The sequence below is a fragment of the Danio aesculapii genome, chromosome 16, assembly GCF_903798145.1.
Source record: "Danio aesculapii chromosome 16, fDanAes4.1, whole genome shotgun sequence".
NCBI lineage: Eukaryota > Metazoa > Chordata > Actinopteri > Cypriniformes > Danionidae > Danio > Danio aesculapii.
This window is the reverse complement of record NC_079450.1, coordinates 42,401,967-42,429,884: the sequence shown is the minus strand read 5'-3', so window position 1 is coordinate 42,429,884 and position 27,918 is coordinate 42,401,967. Positions and strand designations below refer to the sequence as shown.

At 36.4% G+C, this 27,918-nt stretch overlaps 1 protein-coding gene across 1 annotated transcript in view; it reads right to left on the bottom strand.

Moving 5' to 3' along the window:
* Positions 1–2,572: 2,572 nt before the first annotated feature.
* rorc (RAR-related orphan receptor C) overlaps positions 2,573–27,918 on the bottom strand; it is a 101,185-nt gene continuing 75,839 nt past the window's right edge. The window contains exons 9-11 of the mRNA XM_056476195.1: positions 3,195–3,305; positions 2,995–3,104; positions 2,573–2,885 (exon numbers count right to left, since the gene is read on the bottom strand). Of these exons, the coding sequence (XP_056332170.1) occupies positions 2,721–2,885; positions 2,995–3,104; positions 3,195–3,305 (386 nt within the window). The 3' untranslated portion in view covers positions 2,573–2,720. The remainder of the gene's footprint in view (positions 2,886–2,994; positions 3,105–3,194; positions 3,306–27,918) is intronic.

Below are 27,918 nucleotides of genomic sequence, written 5' to 3'. Positions count from 1 at the left end.
GGCCTGGCAATACAACTTACTACCACAACCCATTTCCCCTCGCTGCGAAGAGTAGCTGAAGCATATATGGTGAGTAAATCAACTTAAATTTATTGTAACATTAATCCTTTTTTAATCCTATAGTTATGTAACAAATGCATCTTACACCATGATATTTCTTGTCATTTTTAATAAAAAAATTAGTTTGTTGTATTATTTGTAGGTTTTATTTGTAGATGAGCATCAGCTACCATATATCATTGCATCAGGAACCACCAGACAAGCAATCAGCTTCTACAACATCGTTAGAGATAAAAAGGTCATCCTGTGGCCAGGAAGCATATCATTGACAGGACATGCTTGGTGAAAGTTCCAAGGTCCAGTTTGTTTTCATAGAACTTTACAGCTTTTATACCTTCATTCAGACTGCTCTCTTTGTAAACTAGAAAATAACATTTTATTTGAAATTGCTCACCATTTCAACAATTCAATCAGTTTTTAAAATATGGCACCAAATATGCTTTATTACTTTTATTAGAACAGTCAGTATAAAAAAATGCATGACCAGTGCTTGAAAAGTCTGTTCCAGACATTTGTTTACACATAGACAGAGCTGGCATATCTACAGATGTTTTGACAATTGAACCTGATGTTTCATCAGAGCAGTTTGAAAGTTCAATATAGCGTTACTGATAGTTTTCTTCTGAAATTAAATAAAGAACAACTTGGCTTGCAAATCTTTCTCTTCTGGTGTTTCTTTGGTCATCAATACCAGTCTTTTTTATCTTTACCATATTTACACTCAAGAGAGTTGAATAAAATAATAATATATTGCAGTAAAAAAAGGAACACCAAACACCAGCAGAAAATTTATTTTACACCGCGTGGTGTTAAATATAGTTACTTTTTTTTAACTCTGCCCAGAGTTGAAATGAACTCCATTGTAGGTGTCAATGTGCTTACACTTTTGAAAGTGTTGAATTAACTCTGGTGGGAGTGGACCCCATGAGACACTTTCAAAGTGTTGAATTTAACTCACTTAGAGTTGTTTTGGGTCCCCATATTGTGCTGTGCAGGAATCAGCTTGTTTCAGCTTTTAATGGCCAAAACAGCAAGTGATAAAAACTGCTTCTAACAGTGAAAACCATCTTTCTCCTAGGTTTAAACAACATTATATGCATTATAATAAACATGTTTTAACAAGTTGCAAGTACATACTAAGTGAGATGAGGGTGTGTGCAGAAGTGCCATTTCATCATTGCTCGTCTTGGCTTTTAAAGGCCAACAACAGCGAGGGATAAAAACAGTATAAATTTAATTTAAAGTTGTTTAAAAAAAAAAAAAAAAAAATATGATTTTCACTGTTTGGAGCAGTTTTTAACACTTGTGGTTTTTCGCCTTAAAAAGCTTAAACAAGCTGATTCCTGCCATGCAGAAATAGACACTATTGCAAACTCTCTCTTTTCACTTAGTTTTCTCTGGCAACTTGTTAAAACGTGGTTAATAGTGCATATATTGTTGTTTAAAACAAAAAGAATGATGATTTACATTGTTTTAATCAGTTTTTAATCACTTGCTGTTTTTGACCTTAAAAAGCTGAAACAAGCTGATTCTGGCAACGCAGAAATAATGTTTCAGAAATAAAATTCAAATAATGTTGTAATGCCACAGTGGTTGAACCTTGCCACTGTGCTGGTGAGTGGTTTGCCAGCTCCAGTGTGAGCACACCATCATCACCAGTGGCGCAGCCCTCCAACGTGTCCCCTGGCCCTAATTTACCTTTACTTACCTGTGAAGCACTTAAAGGTGTAACACTTTATAAAAACACATTATGAATCATTTATTAAGTATTAGCAAAGAGTTAATTCATTATCTGTTAAGCATTAATTCTACGTTAACAGATGTTAGTAAGCAGTGTTTCACAACAAATGCTTTATTCTTGACTTTTAAGCACATATATAATGTGCTTAGTGATTGTATTTTCATACTTTGTTAATTATGTTTTTTTTTATGCCCTTAAGCATAAATACTGTACAATTTGCAAATATCATTGTTAAATTGACCAAATAAACAACAAATCCAAAATGATCTAAGACTTAAAACATCTGTTTGAAGCATACGGTGAACTCAAAAACAACCCATGGCCAACGAACAGGTCCTTCAATGTGACATTAATGAAAAGTCAGCATTACAATTGCCAAGACAAGCTTTAATGTGAAGGAAGTATAGAAAAGTGACATATAAGGTGTCGGAACAGATAATCATAGTTAAATTAATGCAGTAATGTAGTAGGCTATAAGTAACATAAATCACTAAGCATACATGTATCTGATAAAAAAATCATCCACAATTGCTAAATAACATCAGTTCAAAGATCCCAATTCCTGAACATACTATATCAACTATGTTGACAAAGACATTTGAAATCTTTATTTGTGTATTTGGTCATATCAATATCTCTATAAGCTGTAAAGTTTTATTGTAAGGATTAAAGTTTAAAATTTAATTAAAATTTAAAAAAACATTAAAATATATAATGTATTAGAATATTCAAACTAAGTTATTTTGATTAAAAATTACACTAAACGGTAGACAATAGACATTATTTTATGTTCTTTAATAGTTGCAAAAAAATTCATCAGGTAGATAATATATTTAAACCTTGGATGCAAACACTTTTATATACTGTATGTGATGTTATTTCATTACTATATCTGCAACTGAAATGTGTCAGTGTTTGTTTAGTGTGTGGTCAGTGAATGTATATCTGCGTCAGAGCCAAAAAGCTCTTTGTATAGCGGAGGAAAAAGGGAATGCACGGTGAGAGGGTAAAGCTGCCGGAACCATTGCAGTTTCTCAATATGCAGTGCACACATTGACCTCAACATCGGCACTCTTTGATACAGCTGCAATCACACAAAAACAAAACTACCAGTTAAAAGCCATTCCAGCTGATTTAAGTCTTCACTTTATGCATTCATATCTTTTCTCAGTTCCATCTAAATTGTCTTTTACCTTCTGCAGTAGACTCTCTTGATTGTCTCTGTGCAGTATGTATCTAAGGGCAAGCTCAACTTCTGTCCTTACTCTCTGAACTCTTTCCCTGTCCTCCAGACATGGTCGATCTACTCAAAAATGTAGAGAGTAAAGAAGAGAGTTAGTCTATCCTAAATTAAAATTAAAAATTATGTAGTAATGTGGCATATTTTGCTTACCTGGATTGATTAGGATCATTGCAGTAAACACCGCCATCTGCTGTTCACTCAGTCTCAGTGCACACAGATTGTGAGCGAATTCGAAAACTGCAGCTATTAGATCGCTACATGCTGAAGAAAAAACAATTAGAAACACAATGATATGAACTATGCTGACTTTAATTTTGGGTAGATTTAAAGAAAAAATGGGCTTAATTGTACTGAAAGTACACTTTAAATCAGGGGTGGGCAAACTCTGTCCTGGAGGGCCAATGTCCTGCACAGTTTAGCTCCAAATCTTATCAAACACACCTGCTTTTAGATTTCTAGTGATCTTGAAGACACTGATTAGCTTGTTCAGGTGTGTTTGATTAGTGTTGGAGCTAAACTGTGCAGGACACTGGCCCTCCAGGACCGAGTTTGCCCACCCCTGCTTTAAATCCTAAAAGTTTCATTTAAAAATTGTACTAGAAAATGAATTAAATAAAAATACATTCAAGTTTTAAAAATGACAGTTTATAAGAATGTCAAAGTTAAGGCATCTGAAAAATGTATATTTACTGATAAATTACTTGTGGATAGATATAATGCAAAACAATGTTTCTCAGAGCTTTAAAGGGTTAGTTAATCTATAATTAAAATTGTGCTATTAATTATTATTAGTTAAATGGACATTCAGTTAAACTGTGTTTATGTGAGTAATGTATGCTTGTTTTAAGTTTTTGTAGGTTTTTATGTGTACATGTTCCAGGTGTTTAACGTAACTGTCATAGATAGTTAATGAGATATAGCCATTAGTGGTGGATGAAATTTACAGAATGTTTGTGAAATATTTCATGTTTGGTATTGATTGAAAGCGAGGAAAGTTTTAAAAGACATCTATGATGAAAATCACTGTGTGTAGGTATAGTGTTGTCCACTGTCATATTGGAGTGATAGAAACACAGTAAGTCTCTTTTTTATTTCCTGACACTAAAATTGGATTCAAATCCCTCCCGTTTGAGGCCGACCGCAACTTGACGTAGGAGTGCGGTTTCCCCACCCACCGAATTGATTGACATACACGTATTAACATGTCTCCGTAGTAACGAGTTTAATCATATCAACAAGACAGGACATGCTCAAAGGATTAAACAATCTCTTCAGCTCACTGTGATCATTAATCATCATCAAATGTAATCAAGAATGAGTTTTACAAGTTTAAAACATTTTTTAAACAGAGCATGTTTGTAATAAAGATAGTAAAATTGCTACGTAATTCAGGGTGTCACGGTGGCGCAGTGGGTAGCACAATCAACGTTGACATTTCTGTGTGGAGTTTGCATGTTCTTCCCTTGTTTGCGTGGGTTTCCTCCGGGTGCTCCGGTTTCCCCCACAAGTCCAAAGACATGTGGTATACAGTTGGTGAATTGGGTTATCTTAGAAAAACATTAATATATTTTTTATTATTTTTGTCTCTTTTTCTTTTCATTAAAAATTATTTGTATTGGTCATTTAAGGGCCATATATTAACTAAAGTTTTTCTCGAGTCTGATATGTTTTGCATATTAATGAAGCATTTTTGCAGAAGTAGATAAATGCTGGTCCAAAATTAAATTCAATTCTGCAGAAACTTCCTGTGAGAAGAAAGGTGTTAAAACTGAACACAGAAAGTCGTATGCTTTTAATGTTGTGCAGAGAATTAGTAGAAAAAGAGTATGTATGGATAGGTGCAGCCAATGGAGGACTGGACAATGATTGACGAATGATGAATTTCACTAAACTCCACCTGTTAATATCAGTTGCCTATAAGTTGAAGTTAGGAAATTAAAGTTGTTGCACACCTCCTAAATGTAACTTTTGCATTGCATTGAGGATAACAGAATTCTGTGAATCTAATTATTCATTTGTATACAATAAATTGCTAATATGTTAAACCTTGAAGAAAATCCTCTCCTGACCTTTTTTATTAAACACGCATGAAATCGATTGAATATTCCAACAATTTGCTGACCTCTGACATGGAAAAGGGGGAGAGGAAATGGTTGATCTGTCGTATTACACTGACATCATCAGCGCCAAAAAAATTATAAGGTAAGCAGAAAACCTGTTAAATTGAATGTATGAAATTGGCCTAATCTCAATTAATTGATGTCATGTGATATGTAGGATCGATGTAGTTAAAATATCCGAACATTTGAATAATTTGATGATTTTAAATGTATATATTAAATGTTAACCAGGTTGTCAAAATAATATTGAGAAAAAGAAAATATAGGGCAGTTTAAAATAGTTTAGAAGAGTTTGGAGAAGACCAGTAGTTTAGGATAGTTTAGTATAGGTAAGTGTTGCAGCCACTGAGTAACTGCGTGAGTGGTGCAGCCACTGAGTAACTGGTGCAGCCAGGAAGGAACTTATACAGATGTCACTACTTCAATGTTCCCTTTGGCGCCGTTTATACCGCGACGGTATTTGATGCATCAGCAGCTTTTGACCGCTGGGTGGCACTTTAACCACAGATTTTCAGCTTTGCCTTTTCACAATACTAAATAAACAGTTCTGTATGTGTACCTTATGTGATGTGTTCAATTAAAATATAATTTTGATTTAGTTTTCTTAGTAATAAACATGCTTTCACACTATACTGTATGTTTTAGAAAAGATACATGGTACGAAGCCCTAGGCTGCAAAATGCAAGTATACGAATTAAATTCTTTAGCCTTTATAGTGCCCTATTAAATATGAACAACAGCACACACTCCAAAATAATGTTAGGATTATCATGCCGGTGGAGCACATCACCTGAATGTGAACTTATGATCACCTGAACTTACTTTATCAATAGGCTATTTATTATTACAGGCTATGTTACAAATATTTGACGAACTGCCACTTCATGTAAAACACTCTCATGTACTCAGAACTAGTGGCAGTTATGAATTAAATAAATGGGCATATCCGCACACAAAGTGAGCCGCATATTATTTATCGTCTGTTAATTTTCTCTGTTCATTTCTCTTTCACACGCATGCAGAAAAAAATCAGCTTGTTTAAAAAAGTGCATTATGTCCACTAATGTATAATAATAATAATAATAATAATAATAATAATAATTAGCTAAAATATCCATAATGCCAGGATGTGTAGTGCTTTCACTGGATTTCTAGGTCAAAAGTAAAATTGTTACAAAATTGTTATAGGCTAGTCTATAGTGTGGAAAAATATAATTCACAACCTGGGATGTGTTTCCCAAAACCATCATTAGCCAATAAGGTCGGAAGTTCCGTCTTTATAAACACAGTTCGTTGATTTGCTGTTTCCCAAAAGTTAGTATAAGTTAGTAGTTATTTATTTTTAAAACATAAACCTGCATTATAATGACGGATGTGGGTGTCACAAAATACTTTTTAATTCAATGTTTTTGTATAATTATTATTTAATGTGAACAACACTTAATAAAAATGTAAATGTATTTATTTCACCACCTTATTGGAAAAAAACTATCAATTACAGCGCTTCCTGCACTTTTAAAATGTTTTCAAACTTTTCCATTTATTTTTAAGACCAAAGACAGAAATGGACTATTGTTTGTTTTTTTATAACTATTTTGTGCTGTATTTGGTTACTGAGCTGCAATAAACAATGCTATACATAAGCAGTTTTATTGTTATTTTCTAAACTAGTGGTGTTTTAAATTGAATAAATCCATATAATGGTGATAACTGTAAAACCATGATAATTATTCATTCAGACTATAATCGTCCAACCAACATTTATAGTCATTGCATTCCTAATTGTTACACAGTTTAAAACATAACATATTTTAGAAAAAGTAGTTAAAATTTGCATAACCCATGGTTAATCTTATCCACCCATGACCCATCAATAATTATGCCGTCTATTTTTGATTACCTGTCCCGCAGATTAACGGCAGCACCTGTGGATATAGCCTAACCAAGAAATGAGGTTTAAGTAAGTATTCTTGTAGGTCTTTTGTGATGTTCATGTATAAAAATGCTTATCTGGGGTGCATTTCCCAAACAACGACGTAACTCATGGCTGAACTATCATAGTACGATGCATCGTTTAGGAAAAGAACAATGTAGTGGCTAGTGTTTCCCAAAACGCATAGTTTCTCTGTCGCAGATCCATCGCTTGAACCATGTTAGTTATAATGTAAAATGCCCTTAATGATGCTCTAAACAGGGCGGAGGAACTACTTTTTTAGAGAAGAACCCCATCATTTATTTGTGCAAATTATATTGTTTTACACAAACACAAATTAAAAATAAAATCCAATATTAGTTTTAGTATAAACATGCACTCGCTTTCCATAATAACTGAAATATATGTAAATGCCACATGTTTCCTTTACAAATATTATTGAGAATATGACATATCCTATTCTAAAGCAAATCACTTACAAAAGCTAACACTGTCAGGGTTTTGCTCTTTGGTATCTTAGTTTTTCTTGTAATGTCTTTTTTTGTCCACTAGATGTCGTCATTTAGTTATTTTTATTTTGGTATCCGTAATCAGTGTCATTGATTTCACATGTGCCTTGTTTAGTTTCTTGCATTTAAGTAGCCTCAGTTTTATCTGTGCTTTGCTCAGTTGTTGTGGATTCAAGCCTGTCTACCACTGTGAGTTATTTTTTTGTAAAACATCTTCGTTAATATGCTAAGCTCTTCAATGCCTTATATCTTTGGAGTTTTTTGAGCTAAACTGTTCTGGAATTTTTTGCCTATTTTGAGATTTGTATTTTTTGCATATTGGAGGACTCTGCTTTTGCCTCACTTTACTTTTATCCCTTATTGGAGATTTTTTTTTTTTTTGTTAATAATAAACTTCCACTAAGAAGCAAGTTGCTTTTCGCCGTTTGGGTTATTCAACTCCCAGTACCTCAGTAGGGACGTGACTCACCTCACGCCAGAGACCCTGGTTCTAACCCTGACAGAATAACTGAGCCAAACCATCATGGACCCAGAACGCCCCAGTTCTCAGGAACTACTTGCCACAGTGGCTCAACATGAGTCTACTGTCCAACGCCATGAGAATGTCCTAGTACAGCAAGAGGCCCTGATGGCCAAACACTCTCAGGTACTTTCTGAACTAATGACAACTCTTTGACAGATTGCCAACCTGCACAACTCCAGCTTCCATTGTCACCCCAGCACCTTTGTCAGAATCTCGAGCACCTTCTTCCATGATGGAACCTCGTCTACCTCCACTGCGACGCTTCTCAGGTGATCCTAATGTGTGTGATGGTTTCCTAACCCAATGTTCTCTCACCTTTGAATTACAGCCATCTTTTCCATCGGACCACTGGCCCGTGATCACCCTGTTGTCCAGTAAGGCCCTTTCCTGGGCCACTGCAGTATGGAAGGCTAAATCACCCTTTTGCTCAAGCTACATGGCGTTTGAACAGGAGTTTAAGTGAGTCTTTGACCATCCCCTTAGTGAGCGCCAAGCCTCTAAAAAAAACTCCTCACCCTTCGACAAGGCACTGGCAGTGTGGCAGAATATGCCATTCAATTTCGAACAGTGGCTGCAAGGAGTGGCTGGAATGATGAAGCTCTCATGGTCTGCTTTCAGAACGGGTTATCCGAGATCATTCAGGATGATTTGGCTAACAGGGAACCTTCCCTTGTATCTCGAGTCTCTAATAGACCAAGCAATTCGACTAGATAATCGACTGAGAGAGAGACATCTGAATCGCTCCACTGTTTCCACCGAAGGGTCCACTCCAACCTCCTCTTCCCCCAGTACTGGTACACCAAGACAATTCCGAGCCAATGCAGTTGGGCAGGACTCTCCTTTCTCCTATGGAAAGGGACCCCCGCATGAGGGAGCGGTGTTGCCTCTATTGTGGTCTGTCTGATTTTCGCTCCACCTGTCCCCAGCTTTCGGGAAATGCTCAGTCCCGTACAGGCAGGGAAGGACTGTAACGGGAGTTACATACAGCACCTCACCTTTTAATTGTGGCTTGTTCCTCCCAATCACCCTTACTTGGGCAGGCCAAAGATCCCAACTTCAAGCCTTTATTGACTCTGGTGCTGCTGGAAACTTCATGGACATCACCCTTACAAAAGACCTCAATATTCCCATTTGATTCTCTTTCTGAACCACTGTCAGTTACAGCACTGGATGGCAGACCATTAGCTCCAGAAGAGGTGACTCACTTGTCTCTTTCCATCTACCAACATGAAGAGAAGCTGTTTCCACCTCATACAGTCACCTGAGTTTCCAGTTATCCTCAGACATCCCTGGCTTCTGCAACATAACCCCCACATTGACTGGGTTAATAGAACCCTTATGGCCTGGAGTCCTACCTGTCAAAACACCTGTCTGAATCCAAAACCTCTGAACCCCACTTTCGAGTCTTGAGAACCCGTGGCTCTGTCAAGTTCCAGTCCAGTACCACCACCTCAAGGCTGTCTTCAGCAAGAAGGCTGCCTCCTTACCGCCCCACCGTCCATATGATTGTGCCATCGAGCTACTTCCAGACTCCTGCCCCCCAAGAGGCTTTTTTTTTTTTTTTTTCTCTTGTCCCTTCCTGAGCATACTGCCATGGAAAGTTATATCGAGGAATCCCTCGCAGCAGAAATCATCCGACAATCTACCTCTCCTGTAGGCACGGGTTTTTCTTTGTTGGAAAAGGGCGGTGGTCTGTGCCCATGCATAGATTACAGGGGGCTAAATAAAATCACCAACCGTTATCCCTTGCCACTTATGTCCACTGCTTTTGAGATCCTACAAGAGGCCTCTATTTTTACTAAACTTGATCTGCGCAATGCTTACCACCTTGTGCGCATCAAACAGGGAGATAAGTGCAAGACCGCTTTCAACATGCACACAGGGCACTACAAATATCTAGTGATGCCCTTTGGTCTCACCAATGCTCCTGTGTTTCAAGCCCTCATCAATGATGTTCTTCGAGACATACTGAATAAGTTTGAATTTGTCTACCTAGATGACATCCTTTTATTTTCTCAATCTCCCTCCAAGAACATGTATTTCATGTCCGCAAGGTCCTCCAACGTCTTCTTGATAACCACCTATATGTTAAACCCGAGAAATGTAAGTTTCACGTAACCCAAGTCAAATTCCTTGGATTTGTCATCAAGCCCGGACTGATCTAGATGGATCCGCAAAAGATCCACGTTATGGTGGACTGGCCTCACCCCCCCCCCCCCCCCCCTCATAGGTCAAAGAGGTGCAACGTTTCCTTGCTTTTGCCAATTTTTATAGGAAATTCATTCTGAATTTCCGCACTGTGGCAGCCCCATTATCCGTCCTCACCAAGGACAAAGGTGCTGGGTTTCAGTGGGGACCCGAAGCTGAAGAGGCTTTCATCAAGCTAAAAAAGCTCTTCACATCAGCACCTATCCTCATTCCGAACCCTGACAAATTTTTCATGGTTGAGGTTGGCGCTTCCGATGTGGGCATTGGAGCAGTGTTGTCTCAGAGGTGAGGACAACAGACTCTCTCATCGTCTAACTCCCACCGAGAGAAACTACCACTGGCAGTGAAGCTAGCTCTCGAGGAATGGAGACACTAGCTTGAGGGAGCCAAACACCCATTTCAAGTCCTCACTGACCATAAAGATCTTGAATAAATTCAGCAGGCGAAGCGACTCAAACCCAGACAAGCCAGGTGGCCCTTATTTTTCAACCGGTTTCATTTTTACCCTCACCTACCGCCCTGGCTCAACCTAAAACCAGACGCCTTGTCCCGAGCATATGCAAAATCCCTTCTAGAAGACTGCATGAAATCTATTGTCCCCAGCTCTAAGATTATTGCCCCCATTAGGCGGGATCTGGAGGGTCTCTTAAGGAAAGCCCAAACTAAAGACCCCGACCCAGGTGGAGGCCCTACTGACTGTCTGTATGTCCCCAAAGTTGTTCGCTCAAGTCCTCCAATGGGAACACTCATCCCAACTTACCCAGGGTCTGTCCGCACTCGAGTTTCTGCAGAGACAGTTCTGGTGGCCAACCATTAAGAAGGATGTCACCATGTACGTCAAATCATGCCCCACCTGCAACCAGCACAAAAGTTCCCATTGTGCACCTCAGGGACTTCTGCATCCACTTTCCATACCCCACAGGCCCTGATCACATATCCATGGACTTTATCAAAGGACTTCCTCCATCCCAGGGAAACGCCAAAATATTAGTCCTCGTGGACAGATTTTCCAAAGCCGCAAGATTCATGCCCCTGTCCAAACTCCCCACTGCTAAAGAGACCACTGAATTTGTCATCAACCATGTGTTTTGAGTTTTTGGTATTCCCATGGACGTTGTCTCGGATCGAGGACCTCAATTCTCCTCCAGATTCTGGCAAGCCTTTTGGCAATCCATAGGGGCCACTGCAAGTATATCCTCAGGTTTCCCTGAGTCGAATGGTCAAACTGAGAGACTTAATCAGGACCTTGAGACCACCCTGAGATGACATATGCGCATAACGTTCTTCGGCAACTGGTATGTCCCCTTTCGAGTGCCAATTTGGTTTTCCCCCGCCACTATTTCCTGAACAGGAAGTGGAAGCTGCAGTTCCCTCAGCTCTCCAGTTCATTAGACGCTGCCATCAAACTTGGAGAAAGGCTCGTCTCAAGGTTTCCCAACAATACCAACATCAGGCTAAGCTCCAACACCAACACCAGCTCCAACTTTTCGTCCTGGCCAAAGAGTTTGGCTGTCAACCAGAAATATTCCCCTCCAAGTGGATTCAAGAAAACTTTCCCAAAAGTTCATCGGCCCCTGTTAGGTTGCCAGGAAAGTAAACCCAGTCACTTAAACCCTACCTTTCATGGGTCACTACTTTAAACTGGTTCTACTTTCTCTGTGGCAGGTAAACCTCCCCCTCCTCGGTCTTTTGGAGGCCAACCAGTCTACACAGTCCGCCGGATTCCGGATGTACTGGGAATCAGACTGGGAATGTTACGGCCCTGAGGAGCGTTTCTGCCAAGGACATTGTGGACCCTAAGTTGATTTGTGACTTTCACAAGTCTCTAGACTAGAACATCAGGAGCCGTTCCTAGAGGGGGGTGATCTGTCAGCGTTTTGCCATTTGTTATCTTAGTTTTTTCTTGTAATGTCTTTTTTTTTTTTTTGTCCACTAGATGTCGTTATTTTCATTTCGGTATCCGTAATCAGTGTCCTTTATTTCACATGTGCCTTGTTTAGTTTCTTGTATTAAAGTAGCCTCCGTTTCATGTGTTCTTTGCCCAGTTTAGAGCATTCAAGCCTGTCAACCACTGAGTTATTACTTTATAAAACATCTTAGTTATTATGCTAAGCTCTTCAATGACTTATGTCTTTGGAGTTTTTTTGAGTTAAACTGTTCTGGAAATTTTTTTGCCTATTTTGTGTTTTGCTTTTTTTTTTTTTTTGCATATTGGAGGACTCTGCTTTTGCCTCACTTATCCCTTATTGAAGGATTTTTTTTTATTTTATTTTTTTGTTAATAATAAACTTCCACTAAGAACCAAGTTGCTTTTCGTCGTTTGGGTTCTTCAACTCCCAGTAGCTCAGTAGGGACTTGACTCGCCTCTCATGCCAGAGACCCGGGTTCTATCCCCGATCCTGACAAACATGTGTTCTAATATCACATAAAAATAAATAATGAGGCTCTTTATTATAGAATGAAATTTAATATTTATCATAAATTATGAAATGAATAATTTAATTAACTAATTTATTTATAATACTGATGATTATTATTTTTATTATGTATTAGAAATGAAAAAAAAAAATCTTAATTAAATAAAAATATTAATACAGGGTGTCCGCAGGGTTGTTAAAAGGAGTAAATGAAATTAGGCAAAATTAAAGGCATTTAAAAAGTACTATATATCACCTGGTGAGGTATTAAATTTTTGAGCCCAATTTTTTAGATAAACTTCCAATTTGTGTTAAGGTCTTTATTCAAAATTTTGTGTGGGTTTATTTATATCTTGAGAGTAAGACCTGAGCGCCGTCATGTGAGTTGGTGTTTGCGCACGCGCCGAAACAAACTGGGTACTGGCTTGCTGCCATCCATATAGGCAAGCTCACTTTCGTTCATTAAATAAATTAAAACATGGGGAAATGCAAGTTTTCGGACCTTCAGCAAACGGCTGAAGAGTGAAAAGTACACAGGTTTGCAAACCCCATCTAAAGATACAATTAATGGCACTGATGACAGCCATTATATGGTGAATGTTGATCTGCGAGCCGAGATCAATCAAGTGTTTTCGGAGAAGGTGCCCGAACCTCTGTGTTGCATTCACTGCGTGTTCAGCGCAAATGTCCGCCAAATGTAGACTCTAGCACTGTACAAATCATCGGCAAAGAAACTCGACTTTACTGAGTTTACACTGAAACTGCGGCTCATAATAAAGAACGATATTACGCGGGTGGTCATCGCGAGAATCCTGCTCTGCCCAGGTCTGCTGACTCGCCTGCTTTATTCCACAAACACAGAAATATGTAAATCAGCAGAAGTGAGACTTTTCTTTCTTACTTTTGTCCATTCTTTCTTAAGATGCATATTATTTTACCATTTAATTACTGATGACTGCTTTGCAGCTTTCAGCATTGAATTGAATGATTTATTATAATCTTTTGTTTGTTTTGTAGCAGAAATATTATTTATTAAATTGACATGCATATAAAAACAATAGTGCTAAATAAATATTTCTTCCTGTAATGCTTCATTTTTGTTTGATGCAAACCATTAATTTATTTTTCATAGAGTAAAAGACCTTTTACAGCAGATAAGTTACATTCAAGCACATTCAAGGTGGCATGATCATGAGAAATGTTACTATTGTTACTATTATTGTCATCATCGTCATCATTAGTATTTTATCATTATTAGACATGCATTTTGGAATTATTGCACAGATATGAATAAGTCATCACAGAATTAGTTAGATAGTTGTTTCTGGTTTTTGTTAGTCCTGATTGATGTTGTTTTCAAATACAAAAAATCTGTTAATATACATGTTGCAATGGTGCTCACTCATTCACTCATTTAAATTTTTTCTGTTGCTCCTAAATATTTGAAGTTGGCAGCACAGGTGCTACCAAGTAAAAAAGTTAATTTCAAGCCCTGACACAGAGAATTTATTAGTAGAGTTCAGCACAGTTGTCTAAATGGGCGGTTTATAATTGTGCCACGCCGTTCTAGGCTCAGTGGAGAAACAACCGTAACCATACCGAACTGTTCTTAGAAGAGCGACTATTGACATTGATTAAAAACTGTGGACAAAGGCCCACTGTGACACCTTGATTAATCCCTCTGCTTTATTAAATGTATGTTATCTGCAATATGTTATTTAATTTGGAAAGGTATTTCATTTACGCCACTACAGTTGCAGCTCGTGCAAGTCGTGCTGGTATTAATTGTTTTTATGGTATTAAAAAAGGTAGTAAAAGGTATTAAATTCAACTTAAGAAGTTCTGTATATACCCTGTAATAATATTGGTGATGATGATGATTATTATTATTATTATTATTATTATTATTATTATTATTATTATTATTATTATTAAGTAGGGTATTGTTTATTTATTTTTTAGAAAACATCAATATGTAATTGAATTACATCAATGTTTTCAAAGTGCACTGCGAAGCTGAAGATCGTTAAAACTGAACTGTAAAAATACTTTGAAAGCAAATTACACCTAAGAGAAATTACCTTAATAAATTTTTATTTTTAATAATTCCAACTTTGAATGTTAGAATTTTCTAAATTAATAGGGCATAAGGGGGATAACTGGAAATAGAACACAGCCAGGAACTATGTTTCTAACGACAGCTCCAGAGGTGTGGTTGCAAGTGCTCAAGTTTGCGACGCAGTTTGCGAATGTTCGTTGGAGCGACGGATTTGGGAAACGGCAAATCAACAAACTATGCTTGTAACGACAAAACTTGCGACCTTAGATGGCTAACGATGGTTTTGGGAAACGCACCCCTATACCTTTGTAAAACTACAATGTTTAAGAATGCACTGCACTTCGAGTACTTTAAAGTAATAAATCTTGAAAAAATAGATTTAGATATACACTTTTTACCTACAGTCATCATCCATAACATTATCCTGTTATCTCTTATGTAAAAAAAAATTAAATGAAGCTTGATTAGAAGGATATTTATTATTTAACATGTTTATTTTACAATATTTTTTTAATATTATTATTCATTCATTTATTCATTCATTCATTTTCTTTTCAGCTTAGTCCCTTTATTAATCTGTGGTCACCATAGCGGAATGAACTGCCAACTTATCCAGCATATGTTTTACGCAGCGGATGCCCTTCCAGCTGCAATCCATCACAGGGAATATTATTATTATTGTTAGTATTATTATTGTTGGTGTAAGGCTATTTTCGGGTTGTTTTTTTTCCGGTTAAAGCACAATAATGCACCATAACACCTCAGACAGACAAACATTTGGTTTGAGATGGGGGAAGAGGTATGTCTCTCTCCAACATTTTCTACAAACATGGATACACAAAATCCCCGATTATCTTTGGCTTTCCCCTTGGCTAATAGGGAGGACTGGGAGAATTCCCCGTGGGCCGGTCCTTTTTTGGCCGCAAAGACCGTCCCTAGCTTCTTGCACTCTCAGCAGTCACACTTTTTTCATTTATCTTACCACAGCCTCACTCTTTTTATTCATTGTTTTACCGCAGCTCTGCTCTTTTTATTTATTTTCTCGCAGCCCCGTGATCAAATATAATGTTATTGGGTGTCGCGGACGAAAGTGTAGAGGGTTGGGGAGTGAAAGTGAACAGCGAAAAGTGAACTTACTCCACACTTACTAACATAACAGCGCTATTGTGGTCCAGTGGTCAGCATGTTGCGGTATGTAGACATGTAATACTGTTTGTGTTACTTACTGTATATAGGTGTACATTTTTTTTTGTGTGTGTGTGACCACCATTACAAAGGACTTGATATCTATAAAGAAGTTTGCACAGAATATATATTCAGATATTGCAGAAAAAAAGGACATTGTGATGTTTTAAAGAATAGTGTTGGAGATTTAGCTACCCTTTAATATTCTCATATTTATGAAAAACATTCGAAGTTCTAGCTGTGTCCTTGAAAAGGATGTGATAGTAATTTTTTTAAAAATGTCATTATTTTAAAGATTATGTCTGAGCATATGATTTTTCCTTGCTGTTTATGTGCCTTGGACTGAGAAGTTTACAGGGGTTCACTGATTTGAGAAATGTCTGATCGTAAAACCTGCTTTTTTTTATATGTAAGGTATTGTTTTCGCTATTATGCACTGATTTAAATTACTGTGGTGTGGGAGACGGAGTGGGCACAGGCGCAATCATTGAATATATTCAACGCAAACCGGTGCCACGGTATTCACTGCATCATCACTGTGACTTTTATTTACATATGACTGGATGTGGTGGACTGTCATAATTTTGGCTACTGCAGGACGCTACTGAAAGATGCGTATCAGAGGGGATTTAGAGATGGGTAATACTCAAAGCCGTCTGATAAGTGGTACCGTACCTGCATCAACCCTTCAATATACCATATTATCGTCATTTTTGATTGCGACTTGTAAAAAAAATTTACGTCCTTGTCCTTTTTTTATGAGCCATTTTCTGAAGCTTTGAATGTACATATATAAATGAATGGATGAATGAATAGACACCTGATTTTCATTTAATACACACTTTATTCGCGACGCACACTCTGCCAATTTTAAGTTTTTAATTAATTTTAGGTTATATGTTTACATACAACTTGCAGAAAAATAAAATAAATTATATATTTCAAATTGCATGATGCATTTAGCAGGCCTAAATAAGCTTTTTGCATCAGGCGTTAACACACAAATTAAACAGTTTAAAAGTTTACGAACATTAAATGTTCCTTTGAAATGACTTTTGGTGCAATAAATAATCCTGAATAATTAAAAGTGTTAAAATATTCTTTAAATTTTATTTATTCATTCAATTTTTTTTCGGCTTAGTCCCTTTGTTAATCCGGGGTCGCCACAGCGGAATGAACCACCAACTTATCCAGCACATTTTTACGCAGCGGATGCCCTTCCAGCCGCAACCCATCTCTGGGAAATAAATGTATTTTATAACTATGAAATTGAATTACTAAACAATAAAACATTACCTTGCTAAGAAATGCTCCACTTTACCATGGTAAAAAATTGCCCCCACTTATGCAATACTAGAACCTTGTCTATATAACCATGGAAATATATGTACACATAATAACCCCCAAATTGCGTATTTGTAAAATAAAAAAAAAAATAAGCAAGATGTGCTTTCTCACATGCAGCCTCCTTGAAAGAGCGCGTCGCAGCAATGAACTGGCTACTTGACGAAAAGAAAGGTATGCAGCGTCAGCTATCTTCATATTTTCAGCCACTGACTGAGAATAATGCTGCACTATTTTATTAACAAATTATTAAAATGTTTTCTTTTCCCCCAACACACTCATATTCATTACTTTAGCTGTATACATACATAAATATATGTATATATATATATATATATATATATATATATATATATATATATATATATATATATATATATATATATACAGTTACCCCTAACAGATTCATATTAAAACATTATTTAAATTTAAAAAATTATTGACGTACCTATTTTGTGACACATTAAATATTGCATTTTAAAATACTGATTTATTTTAACATGCGAACAGTATACAGAACATAACAGAGCATCTTCAAGCACCTGCAGTGTTTACAGCAACATAGAAAAACAAAATAAACATAATAAAAAATAAATACTGTTCTAGATCTTATTCACCTAAATGACTAATTTGGATTACAAAACGAAAACACTGACAGAATCCTTTTTAAGAACCGGCATATGCTGTTTGTCCAATCATGTTTTTTTCTTCTGTCAAATAAAAATATTAGGCTACCTCAAATAGATCGCTTCATGGAAAATATACATTTAATTAATGCTCTGCTGCTATTTAATTACAAAACCTTTTTATTTTAAATAGAAGTCACTAGTGTAAAGATTATGTCTTATGATTATGACTGTCTTACTTGCGATTAATGTGAGCGCGCGCTGCATTTAATGAAAGACAATGACAATGAGCCTTAAGGAATACTATGTTTATGCTTAATTTGCATACATGTTTTATAAGCCATAAAATGAAAGCGCAAAGTTATCATTATGCAAACATCAAGAAAAACTTTGGATTAGTTTGATTCGTAGATTAGGCTATGTAGGCTATTGAAAATGTATATTATATAAGAACTATTAATAACTGTAATTTTCCAATTGGAAAAAAAGTTGGTTTGTTGGTTAGCCTACATTAAATCACCAATTGGCTATTTGTTGAGTTTATGACACTGCCTCAGCACAGAGGCGAACAGCATCAGCGCTGGTGTGTCAACTTCTCTGTCAAACTGTCACCAGAAATATATAACTATAGGCTTCTATGAAACGGTGAATATTTCACTTTCATTTTATTGAGGCTAGATTATTATTATTTTATTAAACAAACCAACACAATCTCATGGCAACTAGTGTTTTTGTGCTGAAGCATATAGCGGACTTAAGCGCTTCACCCTAATGGTTATTTGTTATTCTTTATTCCTTTAAATAATGTAACTTAGTTGTCTTTTTAATGATTAATGAAGGACTTATAATGAGTTGTTTCATTGTTTATCTTTATTTACAAGTAGCAGAGTATTTACAGTATTTACGGCGGTCCCATTGAACTCTCACCTACTGTAGGTTATTGCTGATTACTGGATGTGCACAGGTAATGACGGTTACCTGAAATTTGGACTACAAAGGTAAGGGTCACCAGACACCTAATGACGATTATGGTCAAAGATACTCAGGTGAAACTCCTAATGCTATCAGTTGGTCCAAGCATTGAAGATTAGTTATAGGTGGTACATTCCATGGTGTTTGAATATATTATTGTGTTTGGTTTCTGTTTGTTTTTTTTTTTTTCCTCAAGTTAATTGTAGTTTTGGCTGTGTTCTTTTTTGAGAAAGGGGCAGATGGGTTATACTTTGTGAAATGGATTTTGATTTGGTTCAGTTTAGCCTTGCTCCCACAGTCGAAGTGTTCAATTGTTGCTGTAAGAAGGATTTGATGTTAATTGCTGAGTTCTTTAATATCTCTGTGTCTATGGATGTCACAAAATCAGTTTTAAAAGATGAACTATATACTGAGTTAGTTAATTCTGGTATCCTACCAGTTGAGTCAGAAACTGAAGGGCTAGAGGAGCAGGAATTAGTTGAAATAGCTGAAACTAATGCTGACGCTGTTCCTATTGGTATTGAGCCAATTATTGATTCTTTATTGGAGATAAAGCTAAAGGAACTTGAGTTAGCCATTAAACAAGAAGAGCATGAAACTCAACTTGTTCATCTTCGTGCAATTGACGTACAAGAGAAGTGAGACATTAAGCTGAAAACTTTGCACTTGAGGCAGAAGCTCTACGCCATCAACCTGTGTCAACTCCAAGTTCCAGACCTTCTTCACTCTTGACTGCTGTTCCTGTCCAGAGTAGCACTGTTAATTTAAACAAGCCTGTGCGAACTCCAAGTTCTAGACCTTTATCACCCTTGATAGCTGTTCCTGTACAGGGTAGCACTGTTAATTTAAACAAGCCTGTGCCAACTCCAAGTTTTAGACCTTTATCACCCTTGACTGCTGTTCCTGTACAGAGTAACACTGTTAATTTTGGCTCTTCCAATCATGCTCAGATTAACTTTGATATGGCAAAGTATATTAAATTAGTACCCCCTTTCGAGAAGCAGAGGTAGATGCATATTTCATTGCCTTTGAGCGGATTGCTGAAAAACTTGGTTGGCTCAAGGACATGTGGGGTTAACTACTTCAGTATAACTTTGTGGGTAAAGCTCAGGAAATATGTGCTGCACTTCCAATAGAACATTCCTTGGACTATGATGTTGTTAAAGCTGCTGTTTTACAAGCATATGAACTTGTGCCTAAAGCTTATCATAAACGCTTTCGAGGTACAACGAAAACAGCCAAACAAATCTTTGTTGAGTTTGCACAAGAAAAGAGAACCCTTTTTGAGAAATGGTGTCTGGCCAGTAAGGTTAACTTTCTCAATCCACTGCAGGAAATTATTTTGCTTGAAGAGTTTAAAAACTATATTCCTGAGAACCTTGGAATGCACCTAAATGAGCAAAACATAAGTTCCCTCTCAAAAGCTGCAGTATTAGCAGATGAGTTTGCATTAACCCATAGGTCAACATTTTCAAGTACACGTCAATTTAGGCATCAAGGTTTTGCAAATGTACAGACAAAGGCAGTCTCACCCGTTCTTTACTCTAAAATGTCAGAGAAAGTAAAACCCATGCTTGATAATTCGAGATAATAAGCGTGTATGTTTTCACTGCCTAGATTCAGGTCACCTGCTATCTGACTGCAAAGCATGGAAACAGAAGTCTGCTTCTGCAAAGTCAAAGAGGGTAGCTTTTGCTCAAGCTGGTTCTGTATCTGACCTCTCATTTCAATCAATCCATGATTCTGGCTATAAACCCTTCCTGATAAATGGCTCTGTGTCTCTTTCAGCTGACTCACCAGGCCAAACAGTATCCATCCTGAGGGATACGGGAGCTGCCCAGTCTTCATTTTTAGCTGGAGTGTTACCTTTCTCTGATAAAACACACTAGCACAAATGTAAAGTTTTTGGCAGTGCTATTTTTAGAAAATTTTGGGATAGTTTAGTTCGCTGAGGTTTTAATCCTGTGTGTAAACAAATGGAAAACAAAAAGAGACTGGGAAGGCGAATGTAAATATATTGGAATTGAGAATTGTGAACAGTGCGCATTTTGTTTTCTGTAAAATGTGAATGCTTAATTGTTTTCATTGCAAGTTAAAGTGAACAGAAAGAATGCAGATATCTACTTGGCTGTGTTTAAGTGTAGTTAGAATTCAATTAAATGTCATGTCAAAATTGTCAAAAAATGTCAAAGGTTTAGTAATTTTGAAAGTGCAAGAAGTTTAGTATTATGGCTGATATTTGATTGCTGAAAGAGGATAAATATATTTTGGTTGATTTGTGTATGTTGTGTAAGTGCAACATACAGAGGTTCATTAGTGTGTGTAAAATACTTGTAAATTTGAAGGAATAAAAGTGTAAAAAACTGGAAGAATAATTTGATTGAGAATGTGAGCAATATGGAAAACGTCCAGAAACAAAATAAATTCTAAATGGGACGAAGTGGTAAATCAATTAATGATTGAAAGTAAGAGGAAGAAAAGACAAACAAAAAAGAAATTAGGGAAAGTTTATACAATGCTGAATGATGTTGAAGTGGATGAGTATTTGACTGAAAAGTAAAAATGAGTGTTGAGAAAGTGAAAATTTGAGTCTTACAAACAAGTTAAAGAACATAGCAAAAGGGAGCCACAAGGATGTTGTGGTGGAAAGAAATGGAAAATCTGAAGAAAAAATGAGTCGTAATTTTTAATGAGGCATGATTTAGCATTTGTAGGAACAGCTCTAGAAAGACAGGTAGGGAGCGAGAAAGGAGGAAGTGCTCAGGCAGACAAGCTTATGCTGTGTTTACACCAGACGTGGAACGCGCGGATAAATTACGCTGTTCACGCGTAAATAGACATGTGAACATTTTGAGTTTACTCACTTCATTCGCACGTCAAATCTGCTTCATTTGCATGTCAAATTCACTTTAAAACAGATGCGGATTTGCGTCATGGGCAGGGCTTCTGTCTGCCCGGTGACTGTAGCTTTGTTGCTAAATGGCTAACATGGATTTTATTGAGAAAATAACTGTATTTATGTGCTTTATGACGGCTGAAAAACAGCGTTGATTCATTTGAAGCAGTGTCTGGGTCCACTAGATCCTTTCAGAGGTGCAGTCAGCTCTGTGAGCTCATAAACTGCAATGGAAACATTTAGCGGTGCTTCTGACTGAACCGAGCCCAGTTTGATGAAATATTGTGGGTGTAGGCAGGAATATTTTCCCCCGGGACACCAACAACAGGTGCTACGTCATAATCACCCACCCACAAGAGCAAGCTCCTGATGGGTTAACTTGGCGCGAATGTCTGCTGAGGTTCAGATTTTTTAACTCAAGCAATTCGCTTGTTAATCGTGTCAAACGCGCAAAACGCTCAATTTGTGCTGCGCCATTAACGCGTATCGTGCCGCAGAATGTCTATTCGCATCTTTGCATTGACCTAACATGTAAATCACACTCGTCTGGTGTGAACGCAGCATTAGACAGACACAACAAAAAGGAAGTTCAATGGAGTCATGCCTTTTCATGAGAAACAAACAGTTGAAGTAGAGGTGGTTGAGAGAATTAGCTTAATTAGCAATTATGTAATGTGTATTATAATAGAAAAGGGAGATATGATTCAAGTGAATAGCTCTTTCGACAAAGAGAAGGGAGTAAGGATGTGTTTATTTACAAGACAGAAGAGGCAGAAGAGAATATAATATATATATATATATATATATATATATATATATATATATATATATATATATATATATATATATATATATATATATATGAGTTTTGCTTAATATAGTTATATTTGTTGAAATGGAATTTGAAGCTATATGAATAAATATATATTAATTAAGAAACATTTTGCTGAATAAATGAGTGTGACTAAAACAATACAAAAGTGGTGTGTTGATTAGAAAAAGAAGAATAAATAAATAAACAAGAAGAATAGGAAATGATAGAGAAATTGAAATACAACACAAAGATAAGTTATCAAAAAAAAAAAACATTGTAATAGATTAGAAGAAACATTAGGAAATGACTTAGAGAAGAAAAAAATAAGCTGTTAAACAGCAAAGGAATAAATTGAGAGGAGTCCATTCAATGAAGGGAAAAATTAGAAAAGAAAATTTGATATGATAATAATGATGATAAATTTTAAAATAATATATTTATGAGTTAAAGAGTTAGTTAAAGAGTTTATGACCAAATATGTAAGAAAGATAATTTTAAAGAATTAAGAATTAAGGAAAAAGAAGTCAAAATTATGGTTTAATAATGGTTTAAAAAAAGAAGAGATGTTTAAAAGATATTAAAATATGTTATAAATATGTTTTTTTTTTCTTTTTAACATTTATCTCAGTCAATGTCTTACTTTTTAAATGCATTAACAAACATCAGTTCACAGAATGAAGCTGCTGGCGCTGTGGGAGGACACAACATGCAACAAAGTGCACCCTCAAAAAGCCATGTAGTATCTGTAAAGACACCTACAGATCCTTCATGAGATCAACTCCACATAGACCAGAAAAAAGGCATGGATTTGTGCCAAAGGATAGCATCATTGACTCATAACAATCTAAGTTTAAGTTAAGTATTTATTTTTTACAACAAGGGACAGTGTACATTTATCAACGTTCACCAAGAACGTAAATGTACCCGAATTAGACCAAAGACTAGTTTTTTAATAGTGGTCCCTTTGCCAGATGTTAAAGGCCATACCAATAAAAACTCAAACTAAAAACAATACTCAAATAAACAACATAAAAACAACCACTACAATAACAACATTAAAAACTCTAGTGTTCACAGTGTTAATTAATAAGAAGCCATTCCTTAAACTTATACTTAAATGACTTAAAAGATTAACATTCTCTAATAGATTGCAGTATCATATTCCACTGATGTGATGAAAGTTCTACAGTTTTAAACGTCCGATAGCAGAGGAGGAGCTAAACCATGCATAATCTTGTAAACTACACAACCATTTTTTAAAATGAATGATGTTTTCCCAACTAAGCAGGCTATTGGTTTTCAAAATAGTACAGCGATGAAAACCAAACTCTTTTATCTAAAAAGTTAAGTGATGTTTTTATAATAATTCCAGAGGTTTTAAAACTGTAGACTTTGTGTTAAACCAACTTATAAGACAATAATTCATATGAGAGGTGATCATAGAATTTAAATACCTGTTTGCATACTTGTTTGATAAAAAATTCACTATATTAATTTTTACCTTGTTATATACCATTTTATATGTTTTGAAACTGACAGATTCTTAGTCCAGATAAACCCCTAGGTATTTAAACTCTGTGACAACTTGAACATTCTCTCCTGAGATAACAACATTCTGTTTCGTATCAACATCATGTCCTTGAAGTACATGCAAGCTGTTTTCGACACATTTAATTTTAGGTTACACTGATTCAGACACGCTATTATTTTTGTTAAATCATTGTTCAGCTTCTTTATAACTTCTTCAACATTTTTACCATGCATAAAAATAACTGTCGTCCGTGTACATAGCAATGTTACATACTGTAGGTAAATCATTTACGTACATGCTGAAGAGTATTGGCCCCAATATTGACCCTTGTGGAACACCGGTGAAAAGGCTTATTGCTTTAGACATACTATTGTCAATTTTTACAACTTGTGAATGGGTAGAAAGATAAGATTTAATTCGATTTTTAAAAAATTGTAGAAAAAGTAAAATATGAAAATTTGTGCAACAAAATTTTGTAATTTACAGTGTCAAATGCTTTCTGTAAGTCAAGAAACACAGCCCCTACCACTCCACCTTTATCCATTAATTTTCCATAAAATAACAAGTAGCAGATTCTGTTGAACAATTTAACCTTAAATCAAACTGACTTAAATGTAGTCGAAAGTAACTATTATTTAAATGGTCAACAATTTAACCACTAGCTTTTCGAAAACCTTTAATATCATAGGTAGGATACTAATAGGGCTATAATTGCAAGTTAAGCTGAGGTCACCTTCTTTGAATATAGGAGCAACCACTGCCGGCATTCATGAGGTCGGGAATCTGCCTTGGTTTATTGAAATATTAATAATATGTGTTAAAGGATTAACAATCAATGAACAAATTTGTTGCAATAAAAGCGTGACTATACCATAAGAATCCTTTGCTTTTGATGACTTAAGAGACATTATTACTTTTTCAATGTCTACTTTATTTACTGGCTTTAATACCAAAGCTGTAGCATTAGCATTATTTATTTGAAAAATAGTGATGTGTTATATCACTGGTTTCCTATCTGATCCAATACCAAGTAAAATGAAGGCAAGTATCGGTCATACCGATCCAATACCACCCAACAATTACTGTTTGGGAAATTGAAGTAACAGGTTGTGTACTTATCTCATATTCACTTCATAGTGAATATGAGACATATTACGGGTTATTCTTTTTCTTATTCTTCTACAAAAAAAGAGCCAACTTACATATTTATGGACAGCATCTGTGCATGTATATCTTAAAATGCCTGCCTGAACATCTTAACTAAACATTCACACTTTTTGGTTTAGTGACATGTTAATCCGGTCCACTTGAAGATTTTTAACCTTTTTCCATTGATTTATCATTGTCACAAAAAAACCCAAGCCCAAAATACAGCCACATCGCCACATTTTCTCCCTCTGTACCTGGATAGTGCTTGCCTGCTGCACCTAAGGACTCTGAAAGCAATGTCTGTCTCCTCTTCTGAACACCTAGTCATGACGTTGTCATATTCTGTCTTGTGATTTATATGTACAGATGTTACTACTTCAATGTGTTCCTTTTGGCGCCATTCATACCGCGGTGACAGCGGTACTTGGTGCGCCAGCAGCTTTTGACCGCTGGGTGGCAGTTTAACCACAGATATTCAGCTTTGCCTTTCCACAACACTAAACAGACTTTTCTGTGCGTACCTTATGTGATCAGATGTGTTCAATTAAAATATAATTTTGATTTAGTTTACTTAGTAATAAACATGATCTTACCATGGCTTAAAGTATTCCGGCACCATGCCGGATCTCCGGCGTGCGGCCGTGAGAGAAAAAAAAATAGAGCTTGCACATGCGGTTTAGTTGGGGATGCTCAAAATAACCGATTAAGCAATAACCGAAAGGGCACGTTTGTAACCGATGAATGGTAACAGTTAAACGATTAAAATATGCTTTATACATTTTTAAAGTTTGGCTGCATATGGGGCATCTGTTAAATGGTTACTGACTGCAGCCAGTGTTTTACGCTCTGCTTGTGCTCGCTCAGCGCGCTTCAAGTTTTGCCGTTGTGTGCTGTGTGCTCGAGCGGAAAAGCGTGTTACTTCTGTTTCATTGTTTAGTCAAATGAAAGCACTGCAGGGTTTCTGTTGAGCGTTTGGGTTGTCAATGTGAGTATAGCAAACTTTTAAAGATGGAGGAGAGTACTTGTGGTCGCTGTTTCAAGTTATCTAGAGTTGTATTTATAGATCTTGAATATAACAATATTATTAAAATTACAATTATAACATCGACAGCAACTCGACTCGCGCACACCAGCTGATTCAGTCGTTTTCTAGTGACATACAAAAGAGTGCAGGGCTTCTTTTTTTTTTTTGTCAACCATAAAAGGCAGCGCGGTGCGCCGCGCGTTTTTGGAATGTAAAGGCGTGCGCTTTGTGATCGGCCCCTAAATGTACAACAAATATTTGTTAACTCTTTGGATGGTAACACATGCGGTCATGTCACCCAGCCCATGAAATGCGGAGCCAGCTCCGGTGTCATCTACTGAACTCAAATTCCCAGCTAGTCCAGCCAGGTATGGCAGAGAGGCCTTTTCAAAAATGGCCAAATACAAGAGAGAAACTGATAAATAGTAGACGTTGATGAGAAATGGAGCAGCATATTTGGTAGTTGAGAACGCGCCGCTCCGCAATGTAGAGCTGGTTTCCGAGAAATGCAGGCGGCGGAGCAAGATACCCTCTTTGCCACGGTTGCGAAAAAGTATCTGCATGCGCTACAGGAACACCGTCTCAGTGCTGCTGGAAACATTGTAATCTCAAATAAGTCTCCGCTTAAACCGAACAAAGTCAACATGTTAGTTTTTCTGGCAAAGAATTTAAAATATTAATAGAAAACAGGCGGAGGCGGAGAGACGCAGTTTTTTTTTCAACATCTGACTTATGTTGTTACAAGCCTAGGCTAATATTTTTGTTCTTCGTTACTATTTATATTATTATTGATTAGTATTTGTGAAGTTTCTAAAATGTAACGTTTACTGTTTCAAGCAGTTAAAGTTATTTCTATTTAACTAGCCTACATTATTATAGGCTGTATAGGCTGTATTGTGTTGTTTTATCAACGAAAGTTAAACAACAAACATGTTCGTTTGTACGGATATTTAGCATATTACTTTGGTCTTTTTTGATTTCTTAATTTTTACATGAAATGTAAATTAACTTAGGTAGGCTACTTGGGTACAGGGGCGTATTTGTTGGTAGTATACCGAGGAATGCTTAGACAGTGAATATTGTCATCATTATTAAAAAAATTATAAATAAATAAATAAATAAATAAAAACCCCTAGTTTCCATGTCGCAGATCCATCATTTGAATCACGTTAGTTATAACGTGCACCCATAATGATGAAGCACACCATAATCACGAGGGCATTAAAATAAAGACAACCTAAACAAATTTATAATTGTTTATTTATTTAATGTGTTTATTTAACAATTTATTATTTTAATAGCGGGTGATAATCGCACCAAAGTGTATTAAAGGGTAAGTGAGTTCTGTAACAGTAATGCTGTGCGTCTTTGTTTAACTCTTTAAGGTTACGTGCTGACTGACTGACTAGCTGACTGTGACAGGTGCGTGATGTGTGAGGCCAGCAAACACGACGCCGTTTTACTTTATTTCAGGACGCATTAATAGCGGAGGAATTCATAAATATTCCTAGAAAATCTAATAAATGCTGGAGACATACTCGTTACATTAACGCACTAAATCGCA